This window comes from Musa acuminata, chromosome BXJ3-2 (genome assembly GCF_036884655.1).
Source record: "Musa acuminata AAA Group cultivar baxijiao chromosome BXJ3-2, Cavendish_Baxijiao_AAA, whole genome shotgun sequence".
Taxonomy (NCBI): domain Eukaryota; kingdom Viridiplantae; phylum Streptophyta; class Magnoliopsida; order Zingiberales; family Musaceae; genus Musa; species Musa acuminata.
Window position 1 is genome coordinate 30,603,836 of NC_088350.1, and position 18,007 is coordinate 30,621,842.

At 48.0% G+C, this 18,007-nt stretch overlaps 4 protein-coding genes and 1 long non-coding RNA gene across 6 annotated transcripts; all 5 read right to left on the bottom strand.

The window, feature by feature from the left end:
* Nucleotides 1-844: 844 nt before the first annotated feature.
* LOC103975461 (peroxidase P7) lies at nt 845-6,735 on the bottom strand. The gene is made up of 5 exons (XM_009390426.3): nt 6,635-6,735; nt 6,264-6,558; nt 5,984-6,175; nt 5,374-5,916; nt 845-1,400 (listed from the first exon to the last, which is right to left on the bottom strand). The coding sequence occupies exons 1-5, from the start codon at nt 6,718-6,720 to the stop codon at nt 981-983; spliced, it is 1,536 nt and encodes a 511-aa protein (XP_009388701.2). The 5' UTR covers nt 6,721-6,735; the 3' UTR covers nt 845-980.
* Nucleotides 6,736-7,093: 358 nt separating this feature from the next.
* LOC103975460 (tetrahydroberberine oxidase) lies at nt 7,094-9,027 on the bottom strand. The gene has a single exon (XM_009390424.3). It carries the CDS (start codon nt 8,826-8,828, stop codon nt 7,197-7,199), a length of 1,632 nt encoding a protein of 543 aa, XP_009388699.3. The 5' UTR covers nt 8,829-9,027; the 3' UTR covers nt 7,094-7,196.
* Nucleotides 9,028-9,758: 731 nt separating this feature from the next.
* LOC135631754 (uncharacterized) lies at nt 9,759-11,718 on the bottom strand. The gene is made up of 3 exons (XR_010494488.1): nt 11,568-11,718; nt 11,371-11,478; nt 9,759-9,984 (listed from the first exon to the last, which is right to left on the bottom strand). It is a non-coding gene; the product is annotated as an uncharacterized LOC135631754 (long non-coding RNA).
* A 310-nt stretch (nt 11,719-12,028) lies between these two features.
* On the bottom strand, nt 12,029-14,402 carry LOC103975458 (SAP-like protein BP-73). Of its 2 annotated transcripts, none has more exons than XM_009390423.3 (3): nt 14,268-14,402; nt 13,074-13,415; nt 12,029-12,671 (listed from the first exon to the last, which is right to left on the bottom strand). In XM_009390423.3, exons 1-3 carry the CDS (start codon nt 14,371-14,373, stop codon nt 12,373-12,375), a joined length of 747 nt encoding a protein of 248 aa, XP_009388698.2. In that variant the 5' UTR covers nt 14,374-14,402; the 3' UTR covers nt 12,029-12,372. The 2 variants fall into 2 exon arrangements, with proteins under 2 accessions (XP_009388698.2, XP_064995697.1); XM_065139625.1 differs by lacking the exon at nt 14,268-14,402 and adding an exon at nt 13,626-14,261 and having other exon boundaries at nt 13,074-13,432.
* Nucleotides 14,403-14,497: 95 nt separating this feature from the next.
* Nucleotides 14,498-17,031, bottom strand: LOC103975456 (U-box domain-containing protein 17). Its single transcript, XM_018822465.2, has 2 exons — nt 14,708-17,031; nt 14,498-14,611 (listed from the first exon to the last, which is right to left on the bottom strand). Exon 1 carries the CDS (start codon nt 16,956-16,958, stop codon nt 14,748-14,750), a length of 2,211 nt encoding a protein of 736 aa, XP_018678010.2. The 5' UTR covers nt 16,959-17,031; the 3' UTR covers nt 14,498-14,611; nt 14,708-14,747.
* Nucleotides 17,032-18,007: the final 976 nt, after the last annotated feature.

Sequence of the window (18,007 nt, forward strand, 5' to 3'; positions counted from 1 at the left end):
CCAACACAGGTCAAATTAGTCTTCAAAAGTAGTAGGCCGGACAAATCCATCCATCCAGTGGAGAGATGGTGTAAGACTGCCCGAGAGGGAGGGGAAACGAGATAGGAATGGTCCATTTCCTATGACTACATACAACAACAAAAGAGAAGCATGATTCGTTGTCATCGGATCAAGAAGGATAGCAGCCATCAATGTGTGGTAAGGAGGAGAATCTTTCATCTATATCAGGTTGGGCATAAACCTAAGTGCAAGTCAAGTCGGTGACAAAAAATATACCCTACTTGTTATATATTATTCGTGTTTGCACACTAAAAATACGACCTCTTAGCCATGGCAAACAGGTGCAAAGCTTAAGCTTGCCATTTCTTTATGGGAATGGTGTGATTGTAGAGGGTGGAGGTGCACATGCAATGTACCAACACAAATCTAGCGTCACGTTGCTATGTTTCCTTTATAATTGAGATGCCCTTTCACATGCATGTCGCATATAGTGTTGCCACAATTATGAATGCAAGGGCTTTTAACATACCTATATATATATATATATTATTAATGTGTTTACATCATAGGTGATATGATAAATATTCTATAGTGCATGAAGTTTCGAGGAACACCATGACGAGGACATATTTTACGTTGACAGGCAATAAAGAACAACATATATGCGCATGCTTGTCGTTCTCATCTGCCACTGCAAGACCACACCACTGAGTGCACATTCTCCATTATGAGGAATCCAAAGTAGCACCGACCATCATCCACTCCCAAAGAGAAGAAGAAGAAGAATGTTAGTGGAAACTCATCATGCATTGCTTGGTGGATTATTCATACGAGTGATCTCTTCCTATTCTTGCTTGATTCACGAACAATTCCAAGGAGAAAGAAGACAAATATACATGGATGAGCAATGATAGCAAAGAACAAATAGAACTGAGCAACTCTATCCACAAATAGTACTACTGCAGAATGCAAAGAATCCTTCAGTTCGTCCTCCGGCAGTTCAATCTGATCTCCCCGAGATATCCCGTCAGTGGGCTGATGTTTCCCATCTTCACCATGGATGCCGCGAAGTCCGTGGCAAATGCCGTCGCGTTGGAGCTGTAGAGCTGCACCAGCCAGTCCGCTGGCCCGTTGTTGAAGAGCTCCTGGTCGGAGTGCAGCAGCCCCCTCCGGCCCATCAGGTTCTGGAAGTAGCTGTTGTCGAACCGGGTGGGGCTGGTGGAATCCAGCGGGGCCATCGTGGCGTCGCCGCCGACGGCCAGGCAAGTCTGCCTCCGGAGCCACGCGAAGCCCGGGTCGATGTTGCTGTCGTTGTAGACGTGGGGGCGGAAGTTGCTGCAGCGGGCGCTGCCGACGGTGTGAGCGCCGGAGAGCGCGGTCAGGTCGCGCATGTCGAGGCCCTTGGCCGCGAACGTCGACATCAGGGTGTATGCGCTGGCGGAGGCGGGCGGGAGGTTAGCGACGGCCGCGGAAATGCTCGCCGTCCTCGCGTCCCGGCGGCCCAACGCCACCACCCAACTTGGTCCACCGAGCTGCATGCGGAAAGCCCATCAGTTTTACGTGTCCAATGCACTGTTATGGAATGGATAGCATGAGGCCGACCAAGTTGACCCCGTCGCGGGCGGCGAGGGCGAGGATGTCGGCGCACGACACCACCGCTCTGCAACTCGCTTCGACCTGGGCCTTGATGGAGTCGATGACTTCGTAGCCGCGGAGGGAGTTGCGGTTCGGCGGCGCGTTCTTCTCGCCGGCCATGGCTTGTGTGTCATCGAGGAGGACGGATGCGTCGCAGCCCTGAGGAAAAGGTCAAATACACTGGTCAACGAAACATCCACCATCGACAAAGAATTCCTCTGTGCTAATTCTTCTTTTCACCCATTGGGACACTCCAGGCTGTAAAGAAGCTTATGCGATCAAATCATTAGCTGTCCGATGGACGTTTCCTTTCCGACACCGCAGGGAATTAGAACCTTCCAACCACCACATCCCGACCGTTCATTCCCTAAATCTTTCGATCAACTGAAGTTTGGAATTAATCTTACCGACATCGAACAGGAAGCAATCTAACTAAGAAGTCAAGCAGACAAACGTATCCATCTAAAGCATGGAGAAGCAATCGATGCCTCACGTTGACGAAGCAGTCGTGGAAGAAGAGGCGGAGCATGGAGGCGCCCATCGTAGGGTCCTGGCCGACGGCCTGGGTCATCGCCGAGCGTACGATGCTCCGCAGGCTGGGACAGGTCCAGTCGTAGAATGTGGGTGACAACTGCGCACGTACGCTGCAAGCCACCAAACAGACGGTAGCTACCGCAAGGAAGGCGGAGCGGTACGAAGCCATGATCGAAGCGAAGCCTAAATCTGTGAAGATGCAATGAGATAGGCTTTCCGTTGGCAAAGCTATATATAGTTCTCTTGCGACAGTGTGTGTTTTTTGCATGGTTCGTCTTCTCGTCGTGAATACCCTAGGGTTGATGTGACCAGGATCGGTGGGCGAATGCCAATAATTGGCCTAACACACCATATGATCCTCCTCTCGACAGCAACATCGGACCTAACCTTCGCGTTACGATCTTTGGATGGTGGAAATGGAGCTCTTCGCGAATCATAAAGCAGGGAGACACGAGCCCTGCTCGCTTCAAGATGCGTGCGGTGACGCCGACACTCTCCCATGCCCACTCCATGGCATTTGGACTCTATCGTTGGGTGGAAATCTCTTGGTAACACTTTGTTGGGATCAATCATTGTACCATTTGGAAGATTAGAGTAGGTGTGATGAAGGTGTCACCATGGTTTTTTATATAGGTTGTTGTGATGAGATCGATCGAGGTGCACCAAACATAACAGTAGTGAGGGCCACTCGGTTTGGTGGCTGGTCAAGTGTTGCTCTATTATCCACTGTGAACACGAATCGGAATGCATCCGAAGGACTCTTCTTAGCTGGATGCTCTTTCTTTAATCTCGTATGTGTCCTTCTTTAGCATGGATCCATATGATTTAATTTCAGATTCGTTAATTTGATTAATTCTGATCACGGTTCGATTCAAATCGGAACGGAATCGGTAAAGATAGTGAGATGTCCGATCAACTTCAGCAGCTTAGATTTTTACCGTGAAGTAAGTATTCATGGGATTGAGTATGTCAGCAAAGTTGGAGGACATGCATGTAGACGTGTTTGTTTGGTGGATGACGCATCTTCCCCACCGACGGAGGTGATGGATTCTTACGTGAAGTAATCGTTCGTCTGGGCTTTGGTTGGGGGTGTCCACTGCCTGTAAAGAACGAGAACAGGGAACCTTTCTGCAGCAAGAAGTAATAAGAAGATTTAGATCTTTCTTGCTAGCGAGGAATCAATCTACTGTTGCGTGCAGTGTCAGAGAGCCGCCTCGGGAACTTACGGTTTCACCTGCAGAACTTGTACAGCTCCCATGGACAAATAGAATGCGGGCAGTGTCTCTCTCTTCTTCCTCTTCGGTTTGACTTTACCTTCACTTTTTCGTTTCTAACAGGTGGACGAGAGACTATCCTGATCTATTATAGGTGATCAAATTCCAACGTCATAAAGCACAAAAAATTTTACTTCGAGGTGGGATAGATATATTTGCGAGAGACTATACCGTGGAATAGGTCCGGGACATATTCTGGTTTCACTCCTTTGATAATCATCAACAGTCATGTCAGTATCAAGATGGAGCCTCAGGGTTGATATGGTGTCGCGTCGACGTGACACCCTGGACTCAGGTCGAATGATCGTCTGTCTCATGCTGTCCGAGATCATATGAGACGGTGTCGTATAACACAGAGTCGCTCCAAAAAGCTTGGAACGACACCGTGTGGGTCAGTTGGCGCTCACACGACATGTACATGCCGACCACCCAAGGAGTCGATCACGATTAATTGATCTTGTATGACCAACCCTCTTTCGAAGGCATAAAAGATAACCCCCTGATCGATGCCGAGGAAGGTACATCAAACATTCGACTCATTTATCTACACACCACTAACCTAAGCTTTGGAGGAATCGGGTTAGGAAATCCACCTCTCGACCTCAGCTCGTGTGCAGAAACCCGACGATGAAGAAGTAAGTCTCTCAACAAGAGAGAAGACCACGTTTGGCAGAAGATTCTCAAACTCAACAAGACTCGATGCTAGTCTTCACCCCTCGAGCATCTGTGTGAACGACCTTACGTATCTAGGATTGGATCAAACTGTATTGACACCTTGACCATGACGTAAAGGTTCGCTAACATATTTAACACATTGCTAGACTTTATGGAGTACAACAAATTATTTTGACGAAGATTTATAATCTAAAGTGTATTTGTGAAACGATACACGATTTGTTTAACAAAATAGAATAGTTCAAGGAAACGATGATTTTGGAAATTAAAGAATGCGGAGAGAAAAATTATTTCAAGAAAATAATTAATCTATTAAATTATTGACCATAATTTATAAAAAAAATATTTACCCTCGTGTTAATAATACTATATCCATATAAGTTCATCTAGCTCATCTCTTGCTTCTAATGGAGGTTAGATCAAAATGCTGTTTGATCTAAGCTGACCGGGAGTCTTACATACAAGACAGACCTCATCACCTGTTCAAACTTTCAATAGGGACGATTACTATTTGATTACTCATCACCTCCGTCCGATAGGAGCTGCTCATTCACAAGCCAAGGCACGCAAGCCTGCTTTAATTGTCGCGCTCCCATGCACAGCAGTCGAACTCGAAGTAGCCACTCACGGGTACACAGTCAACACGTTCCCTCTTCTCGTCTTCTTCACAGTCAACATCGGGTTGAGCTTCTCATTTGCCACGGACTCTATTCCACAGTGCAGAAATCGGTGTGACAGCCCAGTAAACTTTGGCCTATAGTAGCCATGGAGTTCGGGACACGGATGAGCGAGTTGTCATGACAGTGACCTGCCCGTGAGGCATCGAAAAGGACGTGCATGTGATCATTGTGCAGGCCAATCCCTTTCTGTATGCCAGACTGACATCGATCCGAGCTGTCTCACGTACCAGTGAGGCTATGCTAAGCATTCCGGAAGTTGCTCTGTTTTCTTCACCTCCAACCATGCTATTACTACCGTCGGCATGAAGCTGCCACTCTATTTGTGCCGTGCGGTAGGAGACGCTTCTCCTTCAATGTTGTCATCTTAGCTTAGGGTCGATCACAGTGCGAACGACTACTGATACGATCAGTAGATGATAAGGTTGACAACCGTACAGAATCATTCGGTCAATAGTTATCGTTCCTCTTACCATCAGCGACGAGAACTTATTCTTGATTTTTGTTGAAGAAATAGATCTTATAATTGTCTCCTCGCTACGTGAAAGAACAGTGACTACTGCATCATATCAGTTCGCCTTTCTGCAGTTCAACCTGATCTCGCCATTTTTCCCGGTGAGAGGACTGAGGTATCCCAGCTTCACCATCGCGCTCGAGAAGTCGCTGGCGAACGCCGTGGCGTTGACGCTGTAGTTGCGCACCAGTGCGTCCTGAGACCCGCCGTTGTAGAGCTCCTGGTCCGAGTGAAGTAGGCCCCGCGCCGCCACCAGGTTCCTGTAGAAGCTGCTGTCGAACAGGTTGGGGGTCGCCACGTCGAGGGGGGCCAGGTTGCCGTCGCCGCCCGTCGCCGGGCAGGTCAGCTTCCTCTCGGCGGCGAAGCTGGCGTTCACGTTGGCGTCGTTGAAGATGCGGGAGCGGAAGAGGCCGCAGCGCGCCATCCCGATGGTGTGCGCGCCGGAGAGCGCCGTCATGTCCTGCGCGCTCAGGCCCTTGGCGTCGAACATGGAGATCAGCGTGGCGAGGCTGGAGAATGGGCCCGGGAGGTTGGAGTTGGCCGCGTCCAGGCTCGCCGTCCTCGCGTCCCTGCGGCCCAGCGGCACCGCCCACGTCGGACCCCCAAGCTGCAGCGGCAGTTTCCATGTAACACCGCAACACGCTCTACTCTCGGGAGGACATTGGTGTACTGACCAGGTATACGCCGTCGCGAGCGGCGAGGGCGACGATGTCGGCGCAGGAGACCGTGGCGTTGCAGGCCGCCTCCACCCGGGTTTTGATGGCGTCGATGACTTCGTAGCCACGGACGGAGTTCGCATTCGGCGCCGCGTTCTTCTCGCCTGTGAAGTTCGCCGTGTCGTCCAGCAGAATCGACGCATCACAGCCCTGATCCCAGCATTCAGATGGTGACGGACGAGACGTGACCACACCATAGAAAGCAACAAGACGAGAGCTAATGGAGAAATGGACGTACATTGACGAAGCAGTCATGGAAGAAGAGGCGGAGAATGGACGCACCCATACGCGGCTCTTGGCTGACGGCCTGGGCCATCACCGACCGCACGATGGTCTGCAGGTTGGGGCAGGTGATGGCGTAGAACGATGGCGACAGTTGACCATGGAGGACACCAGCAAGCAAAGAGAATACGATGAAGCCGGGAAGAAGAGAAGCCATGACCGAGGAAAGGTAATGTGCTGCGATGGAAGGCCTACTTCGGCCGGCAAATTTATTGAGCAGAGTGCTCTGTTTGCAGCGCAATGGGCACCGTCTGTTGGAGAATCCAATATGGTTTGGTGATTATTCTAATGTACGCAGAAGACGGTGGGCACATAGACAGGTCTTACCTCATGTGTTGATCTGACCTGCTTCGGTGCCCCCTCCCTCCCCCACAGCTAAAAGCTTCAGTGGCCTTCCTCTCCACTGTCGCCATGTGTTGGGCTACTGCTCCAAAGAATACTAGAGAGGTCAAAAACACTTCCTTTTCTACTTGGATTATTATTAGTACTTCTGATAGAACATTATCTGAAGCCATATCTATATGAACAGTGTTGACTCCCATGTCCGGCGGCCTAATTACTTTAACCTGAGCTCGGGACACTGACAAGTATCTGTCAAATGCAGTGAGCTCACATGACTGTTGTCAGATTAAACTAGTGAGAGTATAAAATGTCCCAGGAAAGTTCAATGATGTTTCTCACTCACAGTGGATGTTGCCATCCAAAGGCAGTGGGAAAGAAGCCAAAGCTGTCACCGTACTCTCGGTTCTCTCAGCTTATTAACACATGCAATAACTCTACATGTCAAATTCAAACACACGGTTGATAGGAGCATATTGCTGATTTGTGGGTAGAGGAAACAGTGAGATCATAACAAGATACTGATCGATGGCATCCTCTCGGAGCCAATCTACTGTGACATCTTCTCAGTCTCGACGACAAGAGGTGGGATGCTCTGTTCATGGCTGAAAAAGTTGCCAGGATCCACCACGCCCTTCACCATGGCCAACCTCCTAAAGTTGTTCTTGAAGTACTTCTCACCCCAAACCTTCGCCTCAGAGTAGCTCCTGCTACCATCGTTCTTTCCCAGGTCAAGATCCCTGAAGTTGACATACGCAGCTCGAGGATGCTTGGAGACGTATGGAGTCATGAATCTGTACATCCTCCTGCTCCAATCCAAGTGCTGCTTGGATTCTGCAACACCACCATCTTTCCATATAGAAAGGTAGTGGATGATGAAGAGGTTGCCCTTCCTGTGAGGATACGGCGTCTGTGACTCTTCTATCTCACTCATCCTCCCACCACAGGGATCGATCCGCATCGAACCAGCTTTCTCCTCGGAGATCCTACCCCAGATGGCTTCCCACCCCGTCATCGGGATGGGCTCTGTCACGTAGTCAGACTTGCCTTTGTTGAAGATCTTCGGCTGCAATCCTCTGTCCGTGAGAATCTCTATCGGCTCTCTGTTTGTGTGCCCTGCGGCATGTACTGCAGACTCGATCCAAGTCATCTCTCTGCAGTCGTCCCTCTCCACGCCCAGCTCCGGGAAGCTGTGCCCCATGTGTTGGAGGAGCCCTTCGCAGTCTCCAAGAAACATGGACATGAACACCGCCTCCACCCTCCTCTTTGCCCCCTCGGTTTGGGCTATGTTAACGCGGAGGAGCAGGTCGTCATGGAGCAGGTGAGCAATGTTCTGCCATTTGTTCATCAGCTCGATTGCTCCCTGCTCCGACGTCCTGTGAACGGTGAACATGCTCACGGTGGCAGGGACGGGGACCAATCTGACCTTCCAAGAGACGATGACACCGAAGCTTGCTCCGCCGCCGCCTCTAATGGCCCAGAAGAGGTCCTCGCCCATGGATTCCCTGTCCAGGATCCTGCCATCGACGTCGATTACCTTGGCGTCCAAAACGTTGTCAGCTGCGAGGCCATACTTCCGCCACAAGAGCCCAAAGCCGCCGCCACTAAAGTGGCCGCCGACGCCGACCGTGGGGCAGACGCCGGCGGGGAACCCAAGCGTCCCGCTGTGTTCTGCAATCCTATAGTAGAGTTCGCCGACGGTGGCTCCAGCTTCCACCCAAGCCACGGCGTGTTCTACGTCGACGCTCACCGACCGGAGGTCGGCCAGATCGACCAAGACAAAGCTGCTCTTCTTCTCGGATCGGTACGACAAGCCTTCGTAGTCGTGCCCGCCGCTCCGAACTCGGATCGGCAGGCCGTGATCCCTGCAGCAGATGACCAATGCTTGAACTTGGGATGCATCAGTCGGAGCGATGATGAGGAGGGGTTTTGGTGTTTCAGGGGAAGAGAATCTGAGGTTTTGGATGGAGGAATTGAGGAGGGAGAAGTAGGAAGGGCTGTTGGGGAGGTAGAGGAGACGAGACCAGTCGGTGGAGGGTGAAGCGGTAGAAGAGAGGCAGAGGAGGAAGCTCTGAGGATCCGGAAGTGAATAGGCTGACAAGATTGAAAGGCATGGAAGCAGGGAGAGTAGAAGATGAACGGAGCGTGGTGTCATCTCCGTTCTCTGTTCGTGACAATCCATCTCCTGCAATCTGGTGATGTTTCCATGTCATGATAAGGTTTGTACGTCACATGGATCATGCATGAGTATATTAATCATCGAGGATCTATCCCAGTATCAGATATTAATAAAGTTCTTGTGCTGGGGAGTGTTTCCAGCCACCATGTCGGCTTGTTCTCACTAACCACATCTGAAAACTGGTGCTCTCTCTCTCTCTCTCTCTCTCTCTCTCTCTCTCTCTCTCTCTCTCTCTCTACATACATACATACATACATACCACTTGCAAATAAAGTCTCTAAACAAAATTTCTGTTCCTTTCTACTTTGAAAAGCAACAAAATCTGATGAAATCCATTACTCATTCATGTAGTCCTTTTTGAGGAACATATCTCTTGAATCAGATATCATGACTTTCCATGGCAACACAAAGATGACAGAATATTTTAAAATTTCTTGGTTGTTGGAATACTCATCAACACTGGCAACAGAAAAAAAAAAGAAATCTTCCAAAATTATTCATGAAGCAATTCTCACCTAAAATCTTGGCCCTTGAGTTGACTATGTAATTATCCTCATTTTATTCCCATGTCAAGGAACCCTAATTTAAGATATGCACCTCTTAAATGCTTGGAAACACAAGCAATTATGTATTCAAAGATCCTCCTAATGTAACCTAAGTGTCATACTGATGTTGCCTACTAAAAACATCATCTACCAATCTCTATAGTGTATCTAAAAAGATTTTATAGTCTGGAAGTTACTTTATCCATCTTGTTGTGAGGCATGCAAAGACTGCAGATATATAATGAAGTCATACACTAGCAACAAAATAACATCTCCAACTGCTAAAAGCACAAATTTCTTTGTCACACAAAATTGGAACAGTAGCTTATTTTCTTTTTTGTGTAAAAAAGAAAAAAACTCTGATGAAGAAAAAAAAAAAAGACGAGCGCTATTTATCTGTAGAACAACTTTCAGGGTCCAGTCATATACCAAACTCCAAGGACCTGTGACTGCCTGAGACTTGTTGAAGATGACACCCTCATATTTCACTTGGAGCCACTTCATTGTGTCCTCCTTGGTGATGCTGCATCGGGTGTCGATGGTTCACACGACAGCCAGCTTGCTCCAAGACGACATAGAAATCCATGCCATAGATACCAGTTGAAGGATCAGATCTGTAAAATAACATCTCATTCAGTAAGAAGGACTAATAAGCAAGCATGAATATTTAAAAAAAATGAATTGATCTTTAACATATCAAAGAGTTCAACTGATGGTCATGCCAAACCAAATTATTCAAGGACTAGTAACATATCAAACTTGATGAAACTGTAATCGTGTGTTTTTGCAACAACTCTAATTTGACATGTGCCCTTAGCTATGATATTTAAGGAACTAGGTCCATATTGGACAGTGGATAACAAGATGTGCTATCAAGTATTCTCCAAGCCAGCCACCTAACAGTCACAATAGACATACATAAACACTGACTAAGCTGCATGTAGATTGCCTATGCTTGCTTTCCAGAGTTGGAATTTACATTGATCACATTCCCCAACATCTTATTTATACCCTAATGGTAAGAATAATACACTTAGACATGTTCCAACGACAGCTAATAACTCTGACAGAATCATAAATGTTAATATGGATACTAAAACACAGGTTCAGATTTTTCTAGAGTATATACTTTGGTATCCAAGAAAAACTAGCAATACAACTAAACAAAATCGCTTACTTAATCCCAAGATCAATGTGTTCAAAGCAACCAGTATTGCTGAAGTTTCTCCCCAACAGCTCATATTCTTTCACTTTCAGTCTGCTCAACAGAAGTTGCATGGCCTAGTCACCTCTGACTGTGACATAGCATGCAATCTTCTCATTACGCTTGATACCAAACAACCGGACAGTGTAACTCGGTGCCAAATTGTATCAGCCATAGGAGTCGGCATATCAACAAAGAATCTCAAAATTATTCATCTAAGACACTTGTTGTGTGTAACAACAATGGTACCCTTTGAGAAAACTGGTGTCTGCCCGCTCAACTGCTCTAGAACCTACATTGGCTGCGGAAACAGGAGATACAACTAATAAACTCAATACAACCTGCAAGTTAAGAAAAGCAAAACCTTGCATTCTTAAATAATGCAACACATATGAGAAAGATCAACTACCAATTAGGACTAGTTTATCTGATGAACTTGAGAAACGAGGATATAAGCAAACACGCGTCCTGGTGCAGTAAGCAATCATTTACATAACTATAAGAGTTACAAACGCAGCTGAGACTTTCCAATAAACAAATAAATTGTTCATTATGTTGATGTTGCACCCAGAAAGCAGATTCACAAGGTCATCCAAGGCTAGAGTCAGAGGGATAAGAAATCATATAAGCGCAAAGATGAAAACTTTCAGCATTGATTTCAAATCATGCATGGTTTCACCTCATACCATGTAGAAAACATAATCGGGCGATCAAAATAAGAACTTGGGACAAGGAAACCAAATATCAACCCGTATATAAAGTGCATAATAGAAATAGGAAATGACTCCGACCATACCTTAGCGGCTCTAGTGAAGCGATCGCGACTCTCTGCCACAGAGACGTTGCGGACGAGGTTCTGGCCCTTGATATCCCGCATCCGGTTCGACAGCTTCTTCTCGGAACCCTGCGATCGGAGGAGGAGAAAAAAAGAAAGATTCATTCAGAGGAGGGAACGGAGAAGGGGGAAAGGAAAGAATGAGGGGTGACGACAACCATCGCGAGAGAGAGAGAGAGAGATCGAAGACGGGGGCGAGCGTAGGAGTCGAACAGCTGCGGCTCGCTTCAGCGGAGGATCGAATGAAACCCTGATTCTATTTAGAATTCTCGTTTGCTCGTGACGGCAGCTTGAAATAACGAAAATGCCACATCGGGGACAAAGGATCCTCTCCTATGTATGATGTAAGCGTACATCATATTAGATCGAGATGATCGAGGGTCGGATCACATTAATCGAGTCATCTAAGCCTCGACCCAACGTGAAATCCTAAAATAATTCATCATTAATTGACTTAACTTAAAATTTTTACTTTCCATTCTCAGGTCAATTAGAGCATCGAAGAGACCCTCTCGACTCTACTTGAGTTTCTTGTGCAGGCTCAAACAAGTTGAATCAATCCAGATATCATTAATATCTCTCTATTCCTCACAACAAATCTGATCATTAGACAGAAATAGAGACGCATCAAAATATCAAGTATAGTATTTAACAGTCGTTAACGATCCTTGACAGGGCTTGTCACAGAAGGTGGCTCATTAACAAAGAACCATTAACCAATCCAGTTCAAAGAGAGATCTTTGTTTGATTCAAACAAAACATAAGACATCAAAGAAAGAATCACTGAAACTGAGAAGAAAGACACCTAAATTTAACCAAGTCAAACAAGAAACTAATGAAGCCACATGAACCAAAAGACTAATTCCTCGTAAAGAAACTGAAAGAATCAACAGCTATGTCAGTTGAAAGATCTTTGGATTCTTTAGCATCAAATCTCCTTGTCCTTGTGAAGCTTCCAACTCATCATGTGGATTCTGACAGCCCCTTCAAAAGTTGTAACACTTCTCCTTTCTTCAGCTTTGAGTAACCTTTTATTCCCCTCCTTTTTGCAAGTTCTTTCAACTCGGGGAGCTTCAATTCATCTAGATTCTGCACATTGGATTCTCTATCTGTAGTTAGTGCCTGCTGCTGTTGTTTGTCGGCCACTTTGTTACTCATTACTGATTGCAGTTGTTCCTCAGCTACCTCCTTATCATCTTGTACCAATGAAGGTGATGGGATAGGTGACTTCTTCACAAATTTTGAGACTGGTCTTGCAACTTCTGCATCATCAGAGAACACATTATTATTGGATGTTTAACCTTCCAACAGCCTACTCTTTTCCGACAGTGGCGCACCATCATCTTTTCTTGCAACTTAATCCACGTAAATCAAAATTTAAAAAGTTTGGGTTGACACAAACAAAGAATAAACAGTAAAAATAGCAGGAAATGCATGATACATAAGATCCTCATTGTAGAACTGTTTAGCCGCCTCCCAGCTATGGCGAAGGAAACAAGTTTACAACACCTAATAGGAAATTTAGGTTTGGTGAATATGAAATCATCACTATTCAACTCCATAATTTTACGCAACGTGAAGAACTTAAATGTATGAGAATGCCAATAAGTAACTCATATATTTAAAATCAAAGGTAAAGTACACATGATTCTGCATTTACATACCTCTTACTTGTTCCTGTTTGAAATCCTTTGGAATTGGTTCACCAGTTTTCTTCTCCTTTTGACTTTTGAGGTTTCTCCTTCTCGGAGTAGCTGGTCTACCTTTCGAGATTGAAGTCTGTATCCTTTTGAACAAAGCGATTATCTCATCCTGACTAGCAGCATTTGATGACTCAACATTTGATGTTGGTGGGTCCTTCAACCTATCAACCTCTTTCCTAGTCTTATTAGGAGATGTGTCTTTCCGAGGACGTCCTCCTCCATTTCCTTCATATCTAATACTCAATATGGGAAATCGAGATGTGCCACTTTGAGATGCATTGTGTAGAACGGCATCTGTAATCTCTGCCAAGTTCAATAAGCTGCATCAAAAGGTGATACTCAGTTGCAAGTAACATAGCTAAATCTTTTTCAAGCATGAACAAGGCATTCTGCTGACAACCTAAAGGTTACAGACTTTAAGATGTGTGTAACAAATTTAGTTTCCGATACTGCACCAGACATCTAAATAAAAATGTACTAAATGTTATGCACCAATTTAATAGTATCCTTTACCCATTCATCATAATAGGATAGCATGAGAAGCGAAGGTGATTCATAATTTGGCAAGAAAATGATGGTGGAACCAACAGTCAAACGTTGCCCCCATGAAGACTACTACTAGTTGGGCAGGTCATTCTTCCTAATTAAGCAGCATTTTTTTCCTCTTCATAGATGCTCCTCTAATGTTATCTACGGAGGTCCTTTGCGATCCTACTATTATCATGAAGAAGTATTCCTGATTTGGGCTTCCACACACACACACACAAATTTCTTGATTGCAAGGGTGCCCATTTTAACCCCATCGTTGATCCACTTCCCCTTACAACCCCAAATCCAAGCTATTCCATTTGGTCATTGCATAGAAGAGGGAGGCTCGGATCGGTGCCTGCATTCTGCCACTTATCATGTCACACACCATGAAGAAAGCAAACATGTTGCAATTTGGAAGTTGAAATCAGTAGGAACACGGTTCGATTTGCATGGTCATCACAACTAGACTATGCTAAAGCTTCGATAATCCAGAATCCACAACGATAGCGCCATCCTGCTGATGGTAGTTCTTGTTTATGTTCCTTTCCTTTAACGAAAGGAACAATCTCAGCAGCAGACGACACAGGAGCAGCGCAAACAGGGTGGTGGAACACAGGGCTTTACCTGCCCCGTAGATCGATCTGGGATGCCCAAGCTTCAGAGGCGGCGGAAAGAAAGCGGTCGGCGAGCGGAGGCTGCCGTTTGGGAAGAGGAGCGCCTGCGTCATCATCTCCCCCCAGCAAAAGTAATCGTCCCTATCCGCAAGGGAGACAGCCGATGGTCGATTTATAGCATCCAATAAAAACAGCACGTGATTGTCACGTGTGTGGGGGTTTTTTTTTGTGGGGGTGTTGGGGGGTGTTTTGGTAAAAAGCAGTTCGGAAACGAACAGCAACCGATGTCCGCTCCTCCTTTCCTGCTATCACACCAGTGAACAGCACAGTAATCCACCAGCGGGCTTGTGAGCTCTGTTTCAAATCATTTCACCATAATTTATAGATCATGTGTTGTGTAGAACAGTATTTTGATTCATCTTCTTTCAACAATTCTTCCAATGAACTTACAGGAACGATGTGCATGGAAACCGCATTACTAGCATCCAGGCTATAGCACAGGTACTCGAACAGCCCTGGACATGGAAACCGACACATCCCCGCTTCGGAAGCTCGAACCTCTCGAGGAGCTGCTTCTCGCCAACGCGCGGCTCGGACTCCATTCGTTCCCATATACCATGGCCGCCGGCGAGTCACACCTCTGGCACATCCTAGCAAGCAACGCCGCCTTTCTTCTGGCCCTTTTCGTCCCCGTGAACAGGATGGTCTGGATCAACCCGCCCAACATCGGCGTCTTGGCCACCTTCTGCGTCACAGGCAGACCACCACGCTGGCACATCTCATGCAGCGCTGCCACCGCGTTCTCCTTCCTCTTTGGGGTTCCCCTCCTCATCATCTCCAACAGGCTGGCGATCGCAGCGTCCTCACTCCCGACTGCCTGTGCCACCGCGGGCTGCCTCATGAGCAATGCCAAAGCTCCTAAGGCCTCTTCGGCGACGCTCTCGTCTTTCAGTGCTTCGAGCAGCGCCGACACCGCCCCCAATTCCAGCATCCGAGACCAGGTGTCCAAGTGAGTCGAAAGATTGAACAGCGCCATCACTGCATCCTTCTTCCCTCTTTGGCTTCCCTGCATCAGCAAATTGGCCAGTCCGACCACAGCACCCTCCTCGTCCACGATCGTTTTCTTGAAGTCGTGCACGGCAGACAGGCTGAACAATGTGGCCGCCGCGTTCTCCCTTGCCTCGCCGGTCAACCCATGCCTCAGAACGTGAACGATCAATCTCAGGCATCCTTCCTCCTCCACGATCCGGCTCTTGTTGTCGTCGTGAATGGATATGTTTAGCATCGCGGTCACCGCGTTCTGTTGGGCCATCAGGTTCGTCGACCGGAAGAGGCGGCAGAGAAGGGGGATGGCCCCTGCCTCCGCAATGAAAGACCTGTTCTCCCTCCCGGTCTTCGCCAGCAGCCGGAGCTCGCGGGCAGCGACGGCCTTCGATTCCTGCGAACCGACCGACAGCTGCTGCACTAAGATTCTTGCGGTGGCTCTGTTTGCTTCAGTTGCCGCCTTGCTAGTGCATGCTGCCACGATGCTCTCAGCTGAAGCATCAGCGCCATCGGGGGTCTCGTGTGGGATTCCGTAAGCGGCACACCACTGGGAGATCAAGCTTCTAAGAGCTCTGTTCGGGATAAGGCGATTGCTCGAAAGAGTTTGGCCAGAGTTAGGGCAAGTGCGATGCCCTTCTTCGATCCACTGAGTGATGGAAGCACGATCGTACGTCTGACCAGTAGAGACGACCACCGGGTCTTTCATCAGATCGAGCGAGATCGGGCAGCAGAAGTCCTTGGGGATCGTCAGCGAGAAATCGCCGCTCCCCTGGCTCACACTGCTCCCCTGACTCACCAATCGCTTCCTCGATATCTTACCCTGGTCGCTGAAGGGCCTCTCGACCTCCATTTCTTGGAATCCAAACAGCAAGAATCTGCAATACCGCGTGAGCGCAATTACCCCGCTGATGACGGACGTATCGACGTCTTCTTCCTGATTAAAGATATGTTCTTCCAGGAATTCGATCTCCTTCCGGCAAGCCCTGGCGTCACGGATTCCCAGCCGGTCGAAGAAAGTGTTCCGAAGCTCCACAGGATCCGGTGCCTTCCTGGTCTCGAACTGACCCAAGAAAGATTGGATCTTTTGTCGGAGATCCTCCTCGTTGGGGTCGAGGCAGAGCTTGGATCGCCGGCACTGCCGCCGGAGGAGCTCGATCTGCTCGCGGACGTCGGCGGCGAGGCGGAGGTCGTCAACGGGGAGGACTTCGAGCAGCGTGGCCAGCTCCTGGGAGAGGTCGTGGAAGTAGCCCGAGATCTGGGGGCTCCGTATCAGAAGCCAGAGCCGGCTCGACTGGGAGCAGTACTCCAGGAGGAGCTTGGCTCTGTAGACAAAGATGTAGAGCTCCCGGAGGCACAGCACGGCCGAGGGGGGGAACCGCGGCGGGAGGGGGGAGGAGGGCGAGGGGGCGAAGGATTCCTTAAGGGAATCGAAGAAGATGGCGAGGATCCCGAGCACGCGGGCGAGGGACCGGCAGTTACGGCGCTGGGACCGGGCAGGCCAGCAGGCGACATCGGCGGAGAGCGCGGCGAGGGCGTGGAGGAGGGCGGCGAGGGCGTGGAGGAGGGCGGCGCCGGACAGGTCCCCGGGGGCGAAGAACGCTCCGGCGAGGGGCGACCGCCGGCGCCGGACGTATAGGAACGCGAGCGGGGAGGTCATCGCTCGGATATCCTCACGATTAGGGGTGCCGAAGGCTCTTAGGGTTCTCGATCGACAAGCGCGCGGGGTTGATTTCCTCGCCGAGGAAATAAAGAAGGGCCCATAAAGGGCACATTCGGTATTCTAATTAACATCTGACAAATTTCCACGTTATATATGCTTACGGAGGAATGCATGGAGGGGTAGTTTAGGTATTCTAAGTCACATTTCAGACACAGATTGCTGATTCAAAGAGCGCCAACTGGAAGCTAGTCGACGCACTGCGTCGGCCACACGTCAGAGAAGGCGGAGAGAAGTATACTGATAAAGAGTCTTACGTCAAACTCGACGGCCGGTCACAAAAGCCACGCCTGCCTTCGATTAGATTCATGGGATTAAGAGCTAAGCATGAATGAAAGGTCATGTGGCCGACCTTCCACGCCCACCACACTGTGTAACATTGCTTGCTAGAGGAAAAGTCCTCGAGACCAGACGCCATGAAATGGCGAGAGGCATGGAATGAGTCCAACAAGGCAGGTGAAGATTTGGTGGGAGGAGTAGAGACAAGTAAAGGCTTGTAAGTGACATTTGCGTTGGCTATGCTGTTGGTTTGATCCATGGATAGCCATGGAGTGATCTCAGCTCCAATCATGTTAGAAATCCAAGTATTAATGCAACAATGTTAGGAATTATAATTCACACTATCACCGTCCAACTAGGACAAGAACAAATAGGATAGGTCATTCTCTGGCTCAAGAACTCCCACAAGTCAAGACAATGGAGTTCTGTTCTGGTGCAAGTTGTAGAGAATATTTGTCTACCTAAATATGCACCAGCCAAAACAAAAAATCTCAACAACATAAGTACCAAATTGCACCTTCACTTTGGAATTCAGATGTGCATTACCAGTGACAGAAATCAATGTGCTTTTGTAGTGATCCTCAAATATCAAAGGTAGAATACAAATTTGTTTGTTGGTGATAGTAGTAACCCAATAAAAGCATCTAAATAGGAGGTCAAGTACAAATTATTCTGATAGGAAGGAACCCTAGCTGATGTCTTTTCCAACT

What these genes read in the sequence shown, in the direction of transcription:
- LOC103975461 (XM_009390426.3), bottom strand. Translation starts at nt 6,720, where the DNA reads ATGGCGACAGTGGAGAGGAAGGCCACTGAAGCTTTTAGCTGTGGGGGA. An exon ending in CTCGCGACGGCGTATACCTG is followed by an intron (nt 5,917 to 5,983) that starts GTCAGTACACCA and finishes CTGCCGCTGCAG; the next exon opens with CTTGGGGGTCCGACGTGGGC. An exon ending in TCAGGTTGAACTGCAGAAAG is followed by an intron (nt 1,401 to 5,373) that starts GCGAACTGATAT and finishes TTCGCGGCCAAG; the next exon opens with GGCCTCGACATGCGCGACCT.
- LOC103975456 (XM_018822465.2), bottom strand. Translation starts at nt 16,958, where the DNA reads ATGACCTCCCCGCTCGCGTTCCTATACGTCCGGCGCCGGCGGTCGCCC.
- LOC103975458 (XM_009390423.3), bottom strand. Translation starts at nt 14,373, where the DNA reads ATGATGACGCAGGCGCTCCTCTTCCCAAACGGCAGCCTCCGCTCGCCG. An exon ending in CAGATCGATCTACGGGGCAG is followed by an intron (nt 13,416 to 14,267) that starts GTAAAGCCCTGT and finishes TGAACTTGGCAG; the next exon opens with AGATTACAGATGCCGTTCTA. An exon ending in CAAACAGGAACAAGTAAGAG is followed by an intron (nt 12,672 to 13,073) that starts GTATGTAAATGC and finishes CTGATGATGCAG; the next exon opens with AAGTTGCAAGACCAGTCTCA.
- LOC103975460 (XM_009390424.3), bottom strand. Translation starts at nt 8,828, where the DNA reads ATGGATTGTCACGAACAGAGAACGGAGATGACACCACGCTCCGTTCAT.